This window comes from Lottia gigantea (assembly GCF_000327385.1).
Source record: "Lottia gigantea unplaced genomic scaffold LOTGIsca_87, whole genome shotgun sequence".
In the NCBI taxonomy this organism is placed as follows: domain Eukaryota; kingdom Metazoa; phylum Mollusca; class Gastropoda; family Lottiidae; genus Lottia; species Lottia gigantea.
This window is the reverse complement of record NW_008710867.1, coordinates 492,336-516,057: the sequence shown is the minus strand read 5'-3', so window position 1 is coordinate 516,057 and position 23,722 is coordinate 492,336. Positions and strand designations below refer to the sequence as shown.

At 34.8% G+C, this 23,722-nt stretch overlaps 2 protein-coding genes across 2 annotated transcripts; both read right to left on the bottom strand.

The window, feature by feature from the left end:
* Positions 1–585: 585 nt before the first annotated feature.
* On the bottom strand, positions 586–2,500 carry LOTGIDRAFT_133765 (hypothetical protein; the record flags this gene model as incomplete). Its single annotated transcript, XM_009067880.1, has 3 exons — positions 586–811; positions 1,824–1,926; positions 2,254–2,500. 3 exons carry the CDS (start codon positions 2,498–2,500, stop codon positions 586–588), a joined length of 576 nt encoding a protein of 191 aa, XP_009066128.1.
* A 3,781-nt stretch (positions 2,501–6,281) lies between these two features.
* Positions 6,282–7,073, bottom strand: LOTGIDRAFT_133949 (hypothetical protein; the record flags this gene model as incomplete). Its single annotated transcript, XM_009067879.1, has 1 exon — positions 6,282–7,073. One exon carries the CDS (start codon positions 7,071–7,073, stop codon positions 6,282–6,284), a length of 792 nt encoding a protein of 263 aa, XP_009066127.1.
* Between the last annotated feature and the right edge of the window lie 16,649 nt (positions 7,074–23,722).

Below are 23,722 nucleotides of genomic sequence, written 5' to 3'. Positions count from 1 at the left end.
CATCATCTTGCAATCGTGAAATTTTGTCGAAGTCTGTACTCCTGTTTTGTAGATATCGTTCTTCACGTCTGGTGTAGTTCCACGTCTGATTGGATGTTGTTCTCACTCCTAGAGCTTTCTTTCTAATCTCCGTTGGGATATTGTTCTATATCTACTTCATAGCAGAAATCAGCATCTGAAATACCAATGAAATATCAACTAGTTGGCTAGTTGGTAGTCACCAGCAAAAGGACTTAATAGATTGGACAGTTTCGTCAGCAGCTCAAGACTCTTTGAGAGAAATCATGCCAAGCCCTGTATGCTTACTAGTCAGCTATACCCCATTTTTAAATACATTTATGATTCAAATTTCTCATGTTAAGACTGTTTCTAGTCCTTGAATCTGCAACAGGTACCCTCTTAGGCCAAGCTTCCAATTGCACCAATCCAAATATCCTACTTTGGATCCTCTGATTTAAAAAAATTTGACCAGAACAGAACAGAAATATAACTGATACTCATACAAAGACTAAGAAAAATCCTCTTAAAGCTACGATTAAAGCTAGTAGATTGCACAAATGCTGAATAACTTACCATTAACCAACCTCAAGCCACATACTCATCTCTGAAAGTATGGTAGTTGGGTATGGTGTGAGGGTATTTCACATGCCAAACCGTATGAAACATAAACTCAATACGATCCTGGCAATGCTTAGCACAAGATGGGCATCGAAAGGGATTCTCTTCGTAAGGTGAATGCAGACTCTTGTGCAGGTTGAACATGGTGAAATCGTAGAAAAAGATGTTGCAGTGCTGACAATGATGAATGCCGCTATCTGCCGTGGGAGAAGCTGAGGTAGTAGTAACGTCACGTTTCCCTTCGCATTCTGAATCGTCACCAGGTGTCTTAGGTGTCGTGATCGAGCGACGAAAGGGCGAATGACGACCTTCTTCTGATGCGGCGCTTGGTGTCTTCGCCACGCTCAAGTCCATCACTGTATCCGGACCCTCATCTTCAGGAGTCTTCGTAATTTCGTGTTGATAACGATCGTGAAGGTAATCCTGGCGAGGCGGAGCAGGAAGTGGGATCCCTGGATGATTATTGGTTGAACTTTCTGGTGGCGAGTAGCTCGGACGTCGCATCATCATTGGTTCATGTGAGTATGGATGTTTGCCCTCGAAACCCGTAGACATCAAAATTGGTGCTGAATGAATCAGACGACCTGAAAAAACATAATTTGGGACATGAAATGGAGGCTACTGGGAAGATTGTTTTCATCAAAGATATAACATGAACAGACAATCTGAGAAAATCAATGAGGTATGGTCATGGAACAGCTGGTAGAAAGGATCCTAATGAATCTAAGTTTATCTTTTGAAAAAATAAATATTTCAGAAAATAACACTTCCTTGAATAATCTATAGCTCATATACAGATACCCTTTCAAAATGGCTACTCACCGTGACTATAGTTTGATGAATGAGGACTTTGTAATCCATCAGATGAGGTAGATAAACAACGTTTCTCGTGGCGACGCTCTCCAGCTTCTAGAGGTGTACTAGGTGGCGTGACCTGTTCCAGTTTTATCGGACTGTCAGGTTTTCTTTGAGTATGTGAGGTAGTAAGTAGGTTCTCTTCCTTGGTGATTGGAAGCGGATATCCACGAAGCGGAGGTTCCTGAATGTGAGGGTGAAATACGTGACTCTGTATGCCTGCTCCACTCTGCTGCATTCGCATACTCTCGTAGGTCAGAGCTTGTTGAAGCATTGCTCTCTGCTGCATGGCAAATGCTTGGTAAGTGGCAAGATTGACTTGGCTGTTTGTTCTACCCTGAGCTTTGTACCCGCATAATTTTCCTCTCATGTGAACATTCCTCTCGTGCCGTCGCAGATCATTTGATTGGGTGAAACATCTATGGCAGATTTTACATTTGTAAGGCCTTTCCCCTGAAAATGGAATGAAAATGTTGCTTGAGATATTAGACAAATACGGTGTCTGCCAACTTGTTGTGGTTTTTGGGTACAGAGAGGATGTGTAATTTTTATGGTGACAATATTTTCTAGTTTTACTTGTGGGTAAAAAGGGTGCACATTATATTTGCAATTATACTGTATAAAAAAACTGAATTTGAAGCATAGCTATTGTCTTAAATTTGCTATAATATATATATTTCAAAGTCAATTGGTGCATACTCTCCCTAAGACAATAGTATACAGTAATCTTTGAGAGAGCGATGAAAATATCTCGAAATAAAAGTGGAAAAGCAAGCTAACCTGTGTGAACACGTTCATGAACTTTTAAATTGGAGGACCAGAGAAAAGATTTGCCACAAGTGGTACAGACATACGGTCTGTCTGCACGATGAAGCTGCTCATGCTTTCTCAGTGTGGCTACCTCCCGAAAACATCTCTGGCACACCTCACATCGATGTGGTCTAGCTCCTGAGGTAGATGGTAGTTTGACGGGGGGTGTCTCTTTGAATCCGTTTGTTTCTGCTTCTGTTGTGGGTGTTTCTTCCATATCTGGAAAGACAGCAAAGGCAGAGAATTAGTCACTTGTTTGGAACAAAGATCAGGTATCTGTTGGATTATTTTGAAATTTTATGGAATATCAGAAAGCATAAAAATAAAGATAGAAAAGATAACACTATAATGTGGCAGGATAAAAACATGACATCTCCTTTTCAATTGTGGTCATTCTAATGTTAAATGGCCTGGCATTTTGAATGGAACATTGATAACATGAATGATATCAATTGTAGAATATAATTAAAATTTATCAATATTTCATACCATTATAACAATTTGAAAAAATAGAGGTAACAATGCTCTAACACGATTGAAAAAAAAAATTGTTTTCATAATGGTGAAAGTATTCTATTTTCGCATTTCAGGAGCTTTATTGTACAAAATTAACTTAACGCATCATTTTCCTCTTCCATTAATTTCATTGGCCAATTTCATATAATGGTTTGGATAGCCTACTTTCGATCTAGGCCTAGGACCAAGAGCTTTATTCTTGTAAATTAAACTTCAGATTATGTAAATAGGTATGGATAATCCGAGAAAGATCTATGCCGTGGGGTTTGGTCAAGGACCAGCTGGTAGAAAAGATCCTTAATTATGAACCTAAGTTGTTATTCTTATCATTATGAACCTAAGTTGTTATTCTTATCATTATGAACCTAAGTTGTTATTCTTATCATTTTGAACCTAAGTTGTTATTCTTATCATTATGAACCTAAGTTGTTATTCTTATCATTATGAACCTAAGTTGTTATTCTTATCATTATGAACCTAAGTTGTTATTCTTATCATTATGAACCTAAGTTGTTATTCTTATCATTATGAACCTAAGTTGTTATTCTTATCATTATGAACCTAAGTTGTTATTCTTATCATTATGAACCTAAGTTGTTATTCTTATCATTATGAACCTAAGTTGTTATTCTTATCAAATATAGTTCTTTCTTTTTTTCTTTTACTAAAATAGATTTTAACTTTAGTTAGTTTTATTATATTAATCAATAAATTTTGACGACTTTATCTCTTTTTAAAAATGAGAATCATACTTCAACCAATCACAAAAGAAGGATTTTTTATCCAGGATTCTAGGTTATTATATAGTAAACAAGATGATTAAGTCTATTTATAGCATGTCTTGTCTATGGATTTTCTACGCACTAGGTCTTAAATCAGACGTCTGTGATTCCTGCAATTCCACTAAAACTAAGTGTTTGATGATGTCACGAATCGCAAAATATACATTATCACATAAGGACGTGGCGTTATAAAACGTCGAGTTTGAACGGAATTGTCTGATAGTAATTTGCAACCAGGAAAATTGATGCTATTAGTGTCCCCAATATACATACAAAATTTAGAAATCCTCTTTACAGTCAGTTTTTTCAGAAGTGCCGATTCTTTTGCCTTTCTGAAGGCTATATATGCCAAAATTTATTTTAATTTGCTTGCATTGAAAATAATGTCAATACAATGTTTCTATATTATATGCCTAATGTGTGTTATACCATTCAAATCATCTATTCAGAACAATGACTAACCTATTTCCAATTGTTATATAAAAAATCAATACAACCTTGAACTTCACTAAATCAGTTTTTAAATATGGCTGCCAATTAATTTTAATTCTTGAAAAGATTTGGTATCAGTTTTTGTTCAGTCAGAATTTGGGACCACTGGTACCAGAAACCACAATGTGACTTGGCTTTCACTATGTCACCCTTTGAACACTGAGCATGATATTTAAGCAACGCGAAGGCTTTCTACTGAGAATATCCATAAAACCTGCAGGACCAAATTAGGAAATAACAGACAAAAGCTGTCCTGATTCACGATCTAGATCTTGTTAAGTGGCAAGGCACAGTGTGTATTGTAGCACGACCAATTTGTGATAAACATCGGTGACAAACTGTGCATGATTGCATTTAGGAAGGTATGTATAAAAGTGTGCTGAATTATTTTAGCTGTTGTCCTACAGCAACAATAACAGTACTCAGACATGATTGGCCCACACAGGTGAATCAACAGCCCTGATTGTGAGTGATATCTAATCAATCGCCTGTGGTGATGTATAATTAAGAAAGGAAGTAAACCAGTCTAATAGGCATGTTGTCATGTCAAGATGACTGGTTAATCAATAGCCTGTCGAGTGGACATTGACCACAAGCAACATCAGTGATACAAGAGTATATTTTCAATGACCACCGGTCCAATTCCGACCAATTTCTGTGGACTATTTCTATTATACCCAGAGATGCCTTCATTTCATTTCGTAAATTCATTTCAGTTTATAAATTCATTTCATTTCATAAATTCATTTCATTTCATAAATTCATTTCATTTCATAAATTGCGTTTCATTTTATTTCATAAATCATTTCATTTTATAAATTCATTTCATTTTATAAATTCATTTCATTTGGTAAATTCATTTCATTTCGTAAATTCATTTCGTAAATTCATTTCATTTTGTAAATTCATTTTATTTCATTTTGGCACATCATTCGTTTCCAATTCCAACACATCAATTCATTTCATTTTATTTCATACCTCAATTCATTTCATACATTATTTTAAAAATCATTTCATTTCAAATTCATTTCATTTCATTAGATACATAATACTTTTCATTTCATTTAATAATTAGTGGTATGTGGGAAATGTCCAAGCTCGGTAGCTAGCTGAAACTAATCAATACTCTATTAGCTGACCAGACAAGACCAGTAAGTCAGTAGATGTGATCGCGTGATGACCAAAGACAACATGCTGGCTTAATGACTAGAGCAGATTAATAAAAAAATAGGTGACCTGCATTGAGTCAGGATGGTATTAGCTTTTAAAACTCGGTTAATCATGGTATATGAACTAAAATCAATACTGATATAGGTCTATTGTTATAAACTGCTAAATATACCATATACTTAGTGACATTATCATACAGTCACTGTATTTCCTCACATTCCACATCCTGGATACCTGATACCACTTTATGGTTGAAATTCTCATACGAGTATCCTTCTTAAATTGAAACATGACATTCAAGTTAAACATGAAAGTAAGAATAAAGTTCATTTTTTTTTCAACTTTTTAAAAAAATTTATCTCTATTAAATTGCAAGAACTTTTAGTATAACAAGTATTATGTTTAATTTCTTTATCCTTTTGTACACAGATATATCAGTTTTGGTTTAAATCATTCCTGGTGTTTCCATTTATGTCATAAAAAAGTAAGCCTTGTTCATTCTTTACATATATCTTAGTGGAACTTAAATTCCATTGCATGCAAGTCTTTGAATATGGAAAGGAAACGAGGCATCGCTTTTTTACAAGATCCTCTAGGCTAATAACATACAGTTATCATAATTATCATTGCCAACATGTTATATATCATTATATTTACTGATGAATCTAATCATAGGAAATAGGTCAACGTCAATATTTAATAACCAAACCAAGTATATTAGCAATACATAACCTGAAGCTCAAGATATTTTTAGCCACAAACTAGGTCAAAAGCCCATTGCTTCTTGGGTAATGGTATTATCATAATGTCATTACATGTATTAGCAACTAATGTCAAGGCTCTGAAAGTTATTTCAATTATACACATGTTAGTATTTCAGTACTGGATAATAAAAAAAAACAAGCTACAGGGGGTTGTGGGTCATGACATCCAAACAATGGGGCGTAACAGTTGTACAACCTTGAGATTTTCAGCTCCCAATGCATCATTGACAATTCAACCTTTGGTGTTTTTGTGCTTAAATTTTCAACTGGGTTTCTAAGTCACAACACCCTGCATAATTGCCAGTGGATGGAAGCAGTGCCATTGGTGAAGAAGGGCTATAACATTGATGAAGAAGGTCTGTAACATTGATGAAGAAGGGCAATGACATTGATGAAGAAGAATAACAATAACATTGATGAAGAAGGGCAATGACATTGATGAAGAAGAATAACAATAACATTGATGAAGAAGGGCAATGACATTGATGAAGAAGAATAACAATAACATTGATGAAGAAGGGCAATGACATTGATGAAGAAGAATAACAATAACATTGATGAAGAAGGGCAATAACATTGATGAAGAAGGGCAATAACATTGATGAAGAAGGGCAATGACATTGATGAAGAAGAATAACAATGACATTGATGAAGAAGAATAACAATAACATTGATGAAGAATGGCTATGACATTAATGAAGAACGCCAATAACAATGATGAAGAACGCCAATAACATTGATGAAGAAGGGCAATGACATTGATGAAGAAGAATAACAATAACATTGATGAAGAAGGGCAATGACATTGATGAAGAAGAATAACAATAACATTGATGAAGAAGGGCAATGACATTGATGAAGAAGAATAACAATAACATTGATGAAGAAGGGCAATGACATTGATGAAGAAGAATAACAATAACATTGATGAAGAAGGGCAATGACATTGATGAAGAAGAATAACAATAACATTGATGAAGAAGGGCAATGACATTGATGAAGAAGAATAACAATAACATTGATGAAGAAGGGCAATAACATTGATGAAGAAGAGCAATGCATTCATCTATTCAATGGCCTTTTTTTATTACTATTTTGAAAACCAGGAAGTCAAAGGCAACAATAATTTGAATGTTTAAAAATCAATAGTTAACTGCCGCTCTCTGAGGAATTTCATTGATTTGTCTTCCAACTGCCTGTACTTAGTTCCACACTTACATGTAGGTGTGTTAACTGTTCAAATATAAATAAAGCAACCTTCACCTTTCAATAGCTGACTACAGCGCAGTATTTATAAGCTTCAGGACAGTTGAGGTTAAATTTATTGCTAAACAACAACAGACTTATTTTATATATAATTATCATTTTTTGCACTAGTTAAAACAAAACAATTGATATTTTCTTCACAAAATTTTTTTTCAAATTCATTCTAGGAAGGGTTAATGTTAATGTTAAAAGTTAATGTCTTAAATCAAATCCTTCATTAGCAATAAAATAATTCATTGAAAAATAAAATAAAATTGTTTGAAAGACATCAATGATAATTGAATCAAACTGGGCTTTTACAAATACTTGCTTATTTTGACCCCCAAAAAACCCACCTATTGCAAGAAAAAGATACTGATACTGAAGAAAGTCATCAGGGGCTTGCTGTACAAGAGGACAATACAATGGAACCAGTGAACTATTGGTGGAAGTGGTACAAGACACTACAATAGAACCAGTGAACTATTGGTGGAAGTGGTACAAGACACTACAATAGAACCAGTGAACTACTGGTGGAAGTGGTACAAGACATTACAATAGAACCAGTGAACTATTGGTGGAAGTGGTACAAGACACTACAATAGAACCAGTGAACTATTGGTAGAAGTGGTACACCAAGACACTACAATAGAACCAGTGAACTATTGGTGGAAGTGGTACAAGAGGACAATACAATAGAATCAGTGAACTATTGGTGGAAGTGGTACAAGACACTACAATAGAACCAGTGAACTATTGGTGGAAGTGGTACACCAAGACACTACAATAAAACCAGTGAACTACTGGTGGAAGTGGTACAAGACACTACAATAGAACCAGTGAACTATTGGTGGAAGTGGTACAAGAGGACAATACAATAGAACCAGTGAACTATTGATGGAGGTGGTACAAGAGGACAATACAATAGAATCAGTGAACTATTGGTGGAAGTGGTACAAGAGGACAATACAATAGAATCAGTGAACTATTGATGGAAGTGGTACAAGATGACAATACAGTAGAATCAGTGAACTATTGGTGGAAGTGGTACAAGAGGACAATACAATAGAATCAGTGAACTATTGGTGGAAGTGGTACAAGAGGACAATACAATAGAACCAGTGAACTATTGGTATAAGTGGTACAAGAGGACATTACAATAGAACCAGTGAACTATTGGTGGAAGTGGTACAAGACACTACAATAGAACCAGTGGACTATTGGTGGAAGTGGTACAAGACACTACAATAGAACCAGTGAACTATTGGTGGAAGTGGTACAAGATGACAATACAATAGAACCAATGATCTACTGGTGGAAGTGGTACAAGACACTACAATAGAACCAATGAACTATTGGTGGAAGTGGTACAAGACAGTACAATAGAACCAGTGAACTATTGATGGAAGTGGTACAAGATGACAATACAATGGAACCAATGATCTATTGGTAGAAGTGGTACAAGACACTACAATAGAACCAGTGAACTACTGGTGGAAGTGGTACAAGACACTACAATAGAACCAGTGAACTATTGGTGGAAGTGGTACAAGAGGACAATACAATAGAACCAGTGAACTATTGATGGAAGTGGTACAAGAGGACACTACAATAGAACCAGTGAACTATTGGTGGAAGTGGTACAAGAGGACAATACAATAGAACCAGTGAACTATTGGTAGAAGTGGTACAAGACATTACAATAGAACCAGTGAACTATTGGTGGAAGTGGTACACCAAGACACTACAATAGAACCAGTGAACTATTGGTAGAAGTGGTACAAGACACTACAATAGAACCAGTGAACTACTGGTGGAAGTGGTACAAGACATTACAATAGAACCAATGATCTATTGGTAGAAGTGGTACACCAAGACACTACAATAGAACCAGTGAACTATTGGTGGAAGTGGTACAAGATGACACTACAATAGAACCAGTGAACTATTGGTGGAAGTGGTACAAGAGGACAATACAATGGAACCAATGATCTATTGGTAGAAGTGGTACAAGACACTACAATAGAACCAGTGAACTATTGGTGGAAGTGGTACACCAAGACACTACAATAGAACCAGTGAACTATTGGTGTTAGTGGTACACTAAGACACTACAATAGAATCTGTGATCTATTGGTGGAAGTGGTACACTAAGACACTACAATAGAATCTGTGATCTATTGGTGGAAGTGGTACAAGATTACACTACAATAGAATCAGTGATCTATTGGTGGAAGTGGTACAAGACACTACAATAGAATCAGTGATCTATTGGTGGAAGTGGTACAAGACACTACAATAGAATCAGTGAACTATTGATGGAAGTGGTACAAGACACTACAATAGAATCAGTGATCTATTGGTGGAAGTGGTACAAGACACTACAATAGAATCAGTGAACTATTGATGGAAGTGGTACAAGACACTACAATAGAATCAGTGATCTATTGGTGGAAGTGGTACAAGACACTACAATAGAATCAGTGATCTATTGGTGGAAGTGGTACAAGACACTACAATAGAATCAGTGATCTATTGGTGGAAGTGGTACAAGATTACACTACAATAGAATCAGTGATCTATTGGTGGAAGTGGTACAAGACACTACAATAGAACCAGTGAACTACTGGTGGAAGTGGTACAAGACACTACAATAGAACCAGTGAACTATTGGTGGAAGTTGTACAAGACACTACAATAGAACCAGTGAACTATTGGTAGAAGTGGTACAAGATGCTACAATAGAACCAGTGAACTATTGGTAGAAGTGGTACAAGACACTACAATAGAATCAGTGATCTATTGGTGGAAGTGGTACAAGACACTACAATAGAACCAGTGAACTACTGGTGGAAGTGGTACAAGACACTACAATAGAACCAGTGAACTACTGGTGGAAGTGGTACAAGACACTACAATAGAATCAGTGAACTATTGATGCAAGTGGTACAACAAGACACTTCCAAAGATCTGCCACTTCTAACATTATGGATAAGTACTAAAATATTTAATAGGGTGTCAATATTTTTTTATATCAATGGTTTCATAAAAATCACTTTTGTAATTTTGTCAAATTTCAGTGCTGATTAAATATGTTATTTAATTTCAATTTTTTGAATCAATCAATCCATTTTTATAATATTGAAAAATAAATATATATTATACCTAAGAAAAAAAAATCTTCAAATTAAAAAATAGAAAAAAAGTATATAAAAAACACAATTGTAAAATAACACCAAATAAATTTCTTTAAAAAATGTAATAAAAATATGAGAGCCTCACCTAATTTCAAGAAGATAAAAAAAATCCCCACTTTTATAACATTATCTCATATTGAATAAAGGCAGTGGTCCTATTTATGAGATTTTATTCAGGTTGATAAAGTCGGTCATGTGTTTCATTATCGACTCGAAGTCTTTTACATACACACATATATAATAATATACTCCAATGGATAGGTTATCGATTCATACCCTCTAACGCAATAGTTATACATATTTCTCCACTTGATATTAAAAATGGACCGCTCGCCAGTTATTTATGATTAAATCATGTCCGAGAGAGTTAGGCTAGAGAGCTAGAAACGCATTATTTTGATCTGTTTAGCAATGAACTAAAAAAAAATCGATGCCAAGTTATTTGCTTAAACATGTCAATCCAGCCTCCATGTTTCAACAATATGCTTTTTTTCAATCCACCTTTCAGGTCATGTCGAACTAAATTGGATTCGAATTTTCATTTTCAAAAATTCTTCAGGTCAAAATCTCGACACGAGAAGCCCTCGTCCATTGTCGAGTTTCAATTCGGGTCATATGACCTCCTCTATTGCACAAAAAATGTCAGTACGCCTCAACATTTAACTGCCCCAGAAAAGAGCGCAAGAGGCCCGAAATTTTCAAACGGTACATGTACACATTGACAACGTGGTGTACAAATTCCAAAGGGCCGAATTAGGTTGATCAGGACCGGGAAGCCGTCCCGGAATGTCCGTTTTCAGGATTTGACCTGCCTTCTCCAGCTCTTACGAAAATACATGTAATATAACGACCTGCTCGGTATACATTAGATTACATATTCGACCAACCGCCCTGACTCAATATCGGCCGTTTTTCACCCAAGACAGCTGATATCCGGCTTACCAAACCCTACCATCAGAAAGACGACATGTCCAAAAATATTCTACCACTAACCTTGTTTTAATTCCTCATTTGTATCAGCAGGCATGCGACAGCGAAATTTCCTGAAAATTACATTTGTCCATGCCGCTAAAGTCGGCTCGCTCCTTACCACATAGTCCCAGTGACCTAAATATGAGCGCGCGCTGCTGACCTACTTTGCCTCACTGACCGTCCAATCGCTGGCTAGTTTGAGGTCGTCTGCTATCTTGAGAAAAACAGATTCAGTGTAAAACCAAGGCTGAAGACCAGTGCTATCGATTACGTGTTTTTGGTGGTAAGAACGACCAACAAACAACACGGAATCAGAACAATTGACTTTGATTGGTTGTTAGATAAGACGGTGACCTATCAAATTGCTGATGGTTAGATTCGTCTTCAGCATCAGGGATGAGTTGCCACTCGAAGTTTCTGGACACAAAAGAAGAGATGTAATAAAAATGTAGACCTCGAGATTTTGAAAAATGGGAACATTAATTTGAAGCGGAATGGTGTTGTAAGGTCAGGAACTATCGACCCGCCTTCTAGTGTTCTTTGTAGATAAGGTTACTCGAAATAATGTACTCCCGTATACTATAGAGTCAGTTATGTATATATATTATACATGATACTCTTATGTACCGCAACTTATTTTCGATTGTCGAAACAGTACAAAACTGCACTGGATGGTCCTTGGCTCATTTCAGCAGCATGACAAGGAACTCAGTCAGGATTCTTTATTTGCCATCGGGAATCGATTTCTCCACGAGGCAAATCACAAATGGATAATGTCAAACCATACAAAAGAATTAATAATTGATCGTGATATGCTGACTGAGTGTGCAGAACTATGACTGTTGGTACATGATGGTACATGTCGGCTGACGAACACAGGGTCTATCCTTCCATACTCCATGATGAAGTGATGCTGTGGCGATATACATAGAAGGAACATTGGGGCACTGCCAACGTTGACGACCACCAGAATGACCGTCCCCCTACAATAAACAAGTGTTGTCTTGATTGGAGTTGTGCTGTAGAACCACGATTGTCGATACATGACGGTACATGCCGGCTGACGACCACCAGAATGCCTATCCTTTCTTACAATGAGCAAATGACAACCCCATTGAAGTGGTACTTAGGCATATGGCCACTGCATCACCAGAAATGTGGGTATACGTCGGTTGACTATCACCAGAAGGCCTAAACATATCTGATGTGTACGTGACATCATCGATACCAGCTGCCCTGGCCTGTAAAATTATGACAATAAGTCCGAAAGATAGCACATGTCCTGAACGGACCAGACTATCAGTTATCAGGCGTAGGTCAATCGAAAGTAGATTGTCAGTGTGTATATTTCATTATTATCTATATGAGATAGGGCCCATGATGTCGATCAATCACTAAATATTATGATGACCCAATAGATCATTGAAGGTGACCTCACAATAATCGATTACCAGTTGGGTATGGTTGCTAATAATGAAAGTGGTCATGCGTTCCAAACGCATCTCAGTTGCACGGGAGTTGCGTTCTAAACTTATAACCGCTGTTCGTAATCGTAACCATACTCAACTGATGATCGCTATGGTGTGAAGGCACTTTCAAAGCGCTCATTGGTGGATAATTTCAGAAAAAAGATACTAAGCAAGACGTGACGTGTGTTCGTCGCACGTTGATTGCTTGCGGCTCTGTTCTGGATACTCCAACTTGGAATAACTTTCGGTGCCGACGATACCACTGAGCGATTGGTATTTCAACTTGGAATCTCGCTCAAGGGGCAATATTACTATGAATTACTATGAAAATCTTCTTTATGGACAAATGTCATGCAGGGACCGGAGTAGCAAATCGTGGGGAGAATCTTGTCATCTCTGTTTCATGCTCTATTGCCGAAAGATCAGTCGAAAGAATAGACATACCCCTCTACACAAAACCATAATATTTTATTATTGGTATATCTCTTAACGTACCCTTTAGCCAACGAACCAGAAACATTTCAGTTGACTTCATTCATCAAATATGCTGAAAATAGGAGGGCCCGAGGCAGCTACAAGTACTATAGGCGCCATGTAAACCACTGCTGAATTCTAATTAACAGTCGTAAATCTATAAATAAACTACTATCTGTCAATCAATATACATGTATATATATCTTTCGTGTATCAGTTCGTCTTGTTTTTAATAACCACGTACTTTTATTTTCACCAGAAGCTATTTCTGAATTTTAAGAAACAATGTTCGATTTATAAAATTTATATCTTAATTTATAAACATTATATCTAATTTATATTTGAGCTTTAGCTTTTTATCTCGAATATAATAGAGTTGGTCTTTTTATTTTACAAACAACATTTATTTATAAATATTATATCTTTATTATATAAACATTAAACCTTATAGTTTATGACCATTATCTCTTTAATTTATAAACATTATATCTTTTTATTTTATAAACGACATATCTTTTATTTATAAACACCATACCTTTTATTTATAAACATAATTTTTATTTTATAAACATTATATCTTTTATTCATAAACATTATATCTTTTATTCATAAACATTATATCTTTTATTTTATAAATTATATTTTATGAGTTGTTTAGGGACGTGTTTTGAATATTTGAAATTAAAAAGGATATTTAATGTACACATCAAAACAAAGCTTAAGTTTTGCAATAGCCATTGGGGATAACTACTATTAATCTCTCTCGAACTCTTAAAACTGATCATGTAACTACCAATACACGTGATTTGATACCGATTATCAATAAAATAAGCAATAATCTAATTGGCGATAAGTGATTAAGATGAGTAGATGTCGGATTATACAGATTTTTCTCAGTGACGGGACCACTGATTAGTGTCCGACGAACGCAATGTAAGAGACCATCTACTGAACCTGTCCCTTACGAATTTACTGAACCCGTATCGAATATAAAACTAATTCGTATCTGAATGGACTCTCTATATATATATGTAATAAATTCAAAATGACTTGAAAATAGACATGTATTATCATTATGGCGTCCCTGGTCATCAATTTGTTTTAACTGACCGATTCCATTGTTAACATTTTGACTGGACATCGCAATATGGGACAAAATATGATTCGGTCTAATTGGTTTTTATTCAAACGATAAGCCTCGGTTCTCGTAAATATATCCATATAGTACATGTCATTATATTGTTCAAGTGAGTCAAATTACATTTACAACGATAAGGGTATAATTTGAAATATTGGTTGAGGTACCCATATAGATAAGTGAATATAAGTAATTGAAGCAAACAAAGATGTGAGTTAAATAAATGAATAAATAAATAATAAAATGTAAATTTATTTATTCAAAAAATTAAACTAAAATAATTAATTTAATAAAAAAAATAAATTATTTAAAAATTAAATTAAAATGAATTATTTAAAAATTAAATTAAAATAAATTATTTAAAAATTAAATTAAAATGAAAAAAAATAATTAATTATATCAAATAAAAAAAAAATAATTAATTATATTAAATAAAAAAAAAATAATTAAATATATTAAATAAAAAAAAAATACATGTATAAATGAATGGAGTAGGCCTTTAGATTTAATACAAAAAGAATTAGATCTCGTGCAAACATTTTTCTAATCCCTATTCAAATGTATATGATATTTTATACATGTTTGAATGAAAAATAAAGTCCACTTCAATATCCTCGTCTCGATAGCAACGCTGTTATCGTTGTCCCCTTTAGTCCTTACAGGTGATTCTTACAAAAAGGATATTTTTGAAGGGTCATTGTTGAGATTTGACCTGTCAGCGTCCCCTAGGGTAGCCTTTGTTACGCAGGGTTATCTGGGGTTACTCGAGATGGCGCAACAAAGAGTTATAAATGACCGCTCGCGTCTTCAAGACAGCCATGGCTTATTGTGCTCTTTAATAACCCAGAGATTGAGTGGGAAAACAACTCAGTGGTATCAAAGATCCCCCAGGGTCCAATCATCTCGGTCTGAAGTTCACATCAGCTGCTGTGGTCAAACCGCAGCGGACCAGGGGGTCAAAATAGCCCAAGAAAATACCACCTGTCTACAAATCAGCGTTACGACAATTGCTCACGAGACTGTTGAATTTCAAATGTTCAGTTGAATATTTTAAGGGATCAGACGAGGCACTCTTGAAATTTTTATAGTCATGCTATATCTCATCCTGATTTGGCAAAATGAATTAAGAAAGCGAATATCACGGATCAGTCAGATTTGGTCTATGTTTCTCGATCTGTTCCAATTTAATAAGTCTGTTTTGTTCTCTTTCTAATTAGTCCCTTTTTTTACGATCTTACAATTAATTTTGTTCAGTTAAAATTCTTCGTCCACGAGAAATAAACTGAACATGTTTTCGCGGCCACATTTGTTTGGCAGTTTGACAATTTCCTTCCTAATTACTTAGCTCAATTGGTCTGGATAGCCGTTAATAATCTACTTAATGGTCATTGCAGCAGGTCTGATATATTGTCTGGTCATTCGAGGACATGCTTTGATTGACACATCTGGTGTTAAGATGCAGGTCAGATGACCAGACGGTCCAGGTCATCTCGGGACATGGTAGCCAGGTTAATCAATATAACAGTGAAAGTCTACATGCACGCACCTGCTAAACTATTACATTGAGGTATGCCAGGTCAAATCGGGTCAAATAACGGTAGACGGACATTAGATTAGATTAAACCTAGATTAGCTGAATTCAAACTTTAATAACCCTAATTAAACCTGTGTCAGTGCCTTTTATTGAATAGTAACTTGTTACTTCCAATCACCCTAATCTTTAATGGTGTTCATGTGAAAATGCGAATTACTCACGAATTTTTATTTTAGGTTTAAGGCTTAAAATGTATTATCTTTAAAACTTATTTTTCATTATGAAATACTTATTTATAATTGATATACTTCCACTCGTGAAAGTCCATTAGTTGTTACCAATGTTTTACCAGTATGCTGTTTGGATTTCGGGCTTCAGACCGGATAGTTAGTACTTGGTTTATATATTTCTTTTGGTTAGTTTAATATACAGAGATTCTGCTTTATAGTTTTTATGGCACCGTGTACATCTATGAAAGGCAAAGGAAAACCTTTTTTTTTAAATTGTGACGAACGAACGTTTTCCATCGTACAATTAAAAATGTTCAAAGGGGGTGGATACTCATTATTCTTGGCCATAAATTTGTGCCCAAACCTCTTAAGAAGTAATCCAACCCTCTTTCAATTTCCCAGTTTTAAAGGGACAATGTGGGGCCTTCAGTGACGCGTGCTCAGTGTTAAATCTTCTATGGACACATTCATTCTTTATAGGTGATATTCATTCAAGTATGTTGAAGGATTGTTCGAGTTCCGTTGTCGAGAAGCGGTGTATCGAATGCAATAACTTCATTCGACTGGTACTATGCTTTTAAAAATGTTCATACATTGTTCATACTTCTTCAATTGTTAACCAGCAGACGTAAACAGGGGCGTATCTAGAATTTATATCTGAAACACGTGTCAAGATCAGAAAACTCGATTGAACAACGGCTCTCCCGTAACATTCGGTCCTTAAGATGATATTGAAAGAAGGAGCCCTGGTGCTATACACACGTTTAAAGTTTTAAAACTACAAGGGGTTGTTACTGACCTTATCCTTTTTTGACCCCGATTGTTTGGCTGTTTAAAATGAAGCAATAGCCGGAGGATGTATTCCGCCCAACAGACCACGTTTTAAGAAAGCCACGAAGAGTCCAGTTCTTTGGAAATAACCAGGGGATACGTGTGACAGCATTCACATTGTCGTTGTAGAGTTTCACAAATTAATAGACCACATGCAGCTTGATCAGTGCACAGAGGTTTCAATAGCCATTTCGTGAATAATACATAGAAAAATTTTCTTAGTGCAGAAAGGAGCTCATATTAGCAGTCCAAGATCAAATTGAATCTATGGCAGTACAGACACATGCACGTACGATGGGTGCTTCATCAAAGAGGATTGAGGTGCATATAGCAATACACAGAACAAGTTGCTTTTTAAGATATTGATTAGCGCACAAAGATGCACGTACGAAGAAGGGTGCTTCACCAAAGGGCAGGGGTGCATCTAGCAGTCCAAGAATCTATGATAGTACATACATAATTATGCACGTACGAAGAACGCTTCATCAAAGAGGAGTTGGTTGAATATAGTAATTCACAGAACAAGTTGCATCTTAAGATAGTGAAGATGCAGAAAGATGCACGTACGAAGAGAGTAGTAGGTGCATCTAGCAATTCAGAGAACAAATTTAATCTTTGGATCTTCATTAGTAAAGATATACTAATGCACGTACGAAGGGCGCTTCATCAAAGAACAGGAGTACATCTAGCACAGAACAAATCAAATCTATGATAGTACAGACAGATGCACGTACGAAGGACTCTTAATCCAAGAGCGGAAGGGCATCTAACTATCCGCAGAACAAACTGAATCTCTGCATGATTAGTACAGACAGATGCACGTACGAGAGACGCCTTATCAAAATGTAGATATATCGGCAAAGTTACTCCACCGTTGTCGGTACGTCTTCAACTTAATGAAAAACCTGGTTGATGTTGGCTACCATAAGAAAGAAGAGAAACACATGTCCAACTAATAAGCTTATGTCAGGACAACTTTCTTTGTGACCTTTCTTCTTTCTAATAAACTTTTTTCTTTTCTTTATTTATGACCCCATTTTAACGTGTTTTCTTGCCCCTTTCATCTCGTTGAATAGTGGTCCTTATTGGCGCACGTTTATAATTCGAGGTTTCGTTGTCGAAGTACAAGCGTTTCAAATCTTTTATGTGAACACTGTATAATTAAGGAGTGTATACATTTCCTTACATAACTATCAGGTACTCCGTCTACCAATCATTTGAAATTTCTAAAAATATATATAATTAGATCATTCAGACTCGAGATACCTGTACTAAAATTAGAAAGTTTAATCAAGAAACTCTTAATAAATAAAATATTTTATTTTGCAATTTCTTTAAAATTTTAAAATTCATAGTTCTTAATAACAAAATGTTCCATTTCGCAAATATAATTTAATTAAATGTTTCATTTTCAAAATCCCTTAAAATTTCAAATTCATTTATCAGTTCAGACAGTTTCATCTTAATCTTAATAAAACAAAATGTTTTATCTTAATGTTAATAAAACAAAATGTTTTATATTAATCTTAATAAAACAAAATGTTTTATCTTAATGTTAATAAAACAAAATGTTTTATATTAATCTTAATAAATGTTTTATCTTAATGTTAATAAAACAAAATGTTTTATATTAATCTTAATAAATGTTTTATCTTAATGTTAATAAAATAAAATGTTTTATATTAATCTTAATAAATGTTTTATCTTAATGTTAATAAAATAAAATGTTTTATCTTAATGTTAATAAAACAAAATGTTTTATATTAATCTTAATAAATGTTTTATCTTAATGTTAATAAAATAAAATGTTTTATCTTAATGTTAATAAAACAAAATGTTTTATATTAATCTTAATAAATGTTTTATCTTAATGTTAATAAAATAAAATGTTTTATATTAATCTTAATAAATGTTTTATCTTAATGTTAATAAAATAAAATGTTTTATCTTAATGTTAATAAAACAAAATGTTTTATATTAATCTTGATAAATGTTTTATCTTAATCTTAATAAAACAAAATGTTTTATATTAATCTTAATAAAACAAAATGTTTTATCTTAATCTTAATCAAACAAAATGTTTTATCTTAATCTTAATCAAACAAAATGTTTTATATTAATCTTAATAAATGTTTTATATTAATCTTAATAAATGTTTTATCTTAATGTTAATAAATGTTCAATCTTAATGTTAATAAAATAAAATGTTTTATCTTAATGTTAATAAAACAAAATGTTTTATATTAATGTTAATAAATGTTTTATCTTAATGTTAATAAAATAAAATGTTTTATATTAAACATAAGTATAAAAATGCTTCATTTTGTAAATCTTATAAATCAAGAGATTCATTTAGCAGTTCTTACATAATAAAATGTTTTATTTTTTATCTTAATAAAATGTTTTAACATGTATAACAATGTTTTATTTTGCAAATCTAAGTACCGAACCTACGTGGAGAGTTAAAATATGTTCTACTTTCTAGTCAATTATGTATATCAAGAGGATTTATAATTGAATTATTCTAAATAGTTAATTGAATTATTCAAATTGCAAATTAGCTTTGCCTGTCGTTGATTAAAGGTCATTTTTCTTTTATTAGACTCCTGGTACAGGTCACAAGTTGAGAATATGGATTTCAGCATTAGAATACATCAATTTGATAAAAAAAAAATACTTAAACCTGGAGAGATTTACAAGATAAAAAAAATAATTCAAAAAAGCAAAGCGATTGCTTTAAGGAAGGAGTTAATGAAATATGATCTTATCTGCCATGGACATGAACATCTTGTGTGAAATTCAACCACTTGGAGCGGAAGAGCTCACATTTCTGTCAGAATATGGGGGTACATTCTTTTTAAATCTATGTCCAACATTTCCCAGATTATTTCACATCACATAACTATACGGCCAAGCTTTCTCATCGACTGGCTCTGACAGATGTGTCCAAGTAACGCCATGTCATCATCTAGGGTAACGGTCAAATTTCGTCCACCTCTGGAATATTTAAAAGCCACCTGCGGTTGAATTTGAATTTTTGAATATTTTTTTTGTTTTTTATCCCAAACTTTTAGTAGAAATGTTCGAATTTCAATATCTTTCTATTTTCCAATTTTTATTTAAGACTTCTATTTTCTTTATAATTATAAAGGGCTCATGTCATAATAAGTTTACTGGACGACAATTCTCTGGCAGTAGATGATCTTCTTTCTTGATTCTACTCCAGAGATATGGAAATACGTCTCCCGTAGAAACGCCACTTGCTGAACTGTATTCCAGCTTTTTAAATTGAAGAAGGCTGAAAACAAGACCACCGATTTATGTGTGATACTAAGCAGAAGTATAATTCAATGGTCAATGGAAGTCAACATCTTTGGACTGGACAGCGGTCAATTTTAATTGAAATAAATGTGTCTACTGTTTTGGTTAATTGAGACAAAAATGATTTTCCCAAAGCTCCGTCTAGACATTCAAAACAATACCATTTGTCATATTCAAGCAATTTGCAACTGTTGACTAAATTTTCGTTAATTTATCAAAAACATGTCTTACGTCATCAATTTATTTATTTATTTATTCAATATTCATCAATTTATTTATTTATTTAATTATTTATTTATTTATTTAATTATTTAATTATTTATTTATTCATTTATTTAATTATTTAATTATTTATTTAATTATTTAATTATTTATTTAATTATTTAATTATTTATTTATTTATTTATTTATTTATTTATTTATTTATTTATTTATTTATTTTTATTTATTATGGCAACATGGAAAAGTATCTAAGAAACATCAATATTTTGCTGAAGTAAAGCTATGCTTACCCTTTTTCTCGTCTATAGGCATCGATCTTTTTATAATATTCCTTCCAACTTCTGGTATATATATCGGCCCTTGACAGAGACAGATATTCCTCGTCTTTCAAAAGTTTCCAAAATAAAACAGTCACCACCAAAACTTGGCACCGAGATTTGGTATACTCCCAAAAAACGACGATTGGTTCAAGACCGACCAATCGGTGCGCGATATTGACGACGGATGGGATCCCCTGTGTATCAGGGAATATAATTGAAAAAGTGGTCAACGCCGTAAAAAGAATCTCGTCATCCGGACATGGTATGGTAATGGAACAATTGGGTTACATATTCGCTATGTCAATAGGATAAACTGGTTTCGGAATCGTTATAAAATACTGATATCTGATTGGTTGTTTACGACATATGTAATTGGAGTAGCAAATCACATTTTTGTAAAGAGCAAATAAAATATTGTACTTTAGGACTTTCCAGTTAGTTTCCCATTGGCTACAAGTGTTGCGTCCAGACATGGTTGACCAATTAAAATGATGAAAAGTCTATGAATATAAAGGAATCAGTGAAGGATGTCAATTGAATAAAGTTATGAAAAGTTGAATAGATCTATAATGTCACCTTGTTGTTCAGCCACTCTACAGTTGTCCAACAATAGCGGCTTCCGCAATTGGCTTTGTGTCACTTTCTCAGCGGTTGGCGGCTTTGTAAAGAACATCGTTTAAAGGGACACATACAAGCGTTGTTCAAAAGCTACATTAAGCAAAAGCAAACCACAGCTGATTGCTGGTCATGTTCCGTTCCGTTAGTTTTAACTTCTAAGCTGGTGTTCCAAACCAGCTCTTAATCAACTTATAACTTGACGGAAACCGCATCGAGTTGCCGCATGCTAACGACTGTTGCATTCAAAATAAAGGTGCGGTAGGACTTGGTTGATTGGCCGATGCGGGAACACACGCGATACCGTCCGGTCATGATGCGGATACAATTTAGCTTCTTCCTCTTTCTGACGTATCGATGATCCCTAACCGCATTGTACCACAGACGTATCCTTCTCGTCTTTTACTACTTTTAGCCATCTGCAGCCATCCGCAAGAAGATTTTTGTTTGAAAACAACAGCGTTCTTGGCGTTTCTCAGTCGTGGGTTCTAAGGAGCTTAAAACGACTTACGTTTTACAACGCATTGTTAGCTAGTTACCTCAACACCAAAAGGTATTGTTCGGTTCTAACGACAGAACTTTCTGGGTATTGTCCCTAGCCCTACTCTGGTTCCTTAAGTCAACAAACCCATCGTGCCCACCTGTCCTAGAGGGTAATAGTGTTTTTAAATTTTCTTAACAAGACCACAATCTCGTGGTCACCTGCCAGGTTTCTTTATACAATACTTCATAATATCCTGGGTCATTTCAGTTTTCAAGTTGGATACTCCCAAAAAATTAGATATTTCCCATGTTACTTACTATATAGCAATAAACTGGGGGTCTAGAGGACCACCCCTTCATCAAACTATATGTTATAATGATGAAGTATTACGTCCAAACACGCGTCTACAACATCTGAAGAATCAATTGATATCATCGTATATTTCCGCCATAATTTGTTTACATTTCTTAATCGTAATGGCACCGGCCCGTTGGTCGCAGAATATCGCAGAAAACAACTGCAACATACATGCGTTGCAAACGGAGATAGAGTACTCTCCATCCGTTTGAAGCATTACTTACATTTCTCCGGTCTGTCGTAAGCTCGCAAGCTTCTAGACCAGAACACACATCCACACAGCAGCATTAAAAGTGTACTACCATAAATAAGACTTACATCCGAACATCTTTTCAATTTCGATGATATTTTTCACGACACTCCAACTTGGAATATATAGCTGGTATCTTCATACTGACGCTTCAGAGCTTAATCACCAGGTTACATCTGTAATAGACAAGAATAAAGAGGGGTTGGCTTGGTCATCGAAATATGAGACCACGCATAATGGCTTGACAATACAATAAAGGTCATATTTAACCACAGTTTATGATCCTGGCTAGCTAGTTTGGATACATTTAGACGCCCCATTCAAAAACGATTTACATGAGAACTGCCAACCATGACCACAATTGATCCAAGATGGTAATAGGATCGTTGAATTACTTCAGGTACCCATTACCCATAGTACATGTTTCGTGTTCAATATTAAACGTGTAATGATATTAGGGCTTCATACGAGAGCATATACCACATATGCCTTAATCATGCAACTAGGTGACATATACATGTTCGATCATTTCCTAATTTTCACAACTTGCTTAAAAATATAAGAGAAGGGACACCTGACGACTCGGATTGCAGTGAGGTTGTTATTGAGGGGAAATAGTTACCTAAAGAAACGGTCAAAAACAAACAAACAACAATCTGCTTGTAAACAATTCTACTTGGTCTATTTACATTGGTCAACTGTCTAGACGCTTGGACATATTTTAGGCCATGTCGGCCGCAAATAGTGACCTTTTTCGCGTGGTTGCTAGACAAGTTATGATGCAAATGGATTGAGCCAGTATTTCATTGACTTTGGGGCTGGGGGTGGGTCACAATGGCCACCGGATTGAGCGAACAGCCCATATATACTTATATTTGGGAACACACTGTCTTCCCGCACTAATTTGTGCATTGGGGACACAACTATTCCGATACACTTTCCTACAACTCCAGAACGATAGGACCAGATGATGACGTCAGTGGGGGTGGGAAGGAGGTTGGTGTCGTGTGTGGTCCACATAAATGCCATTTTAGGGGGGGGGGGGGGGGGGGGGGG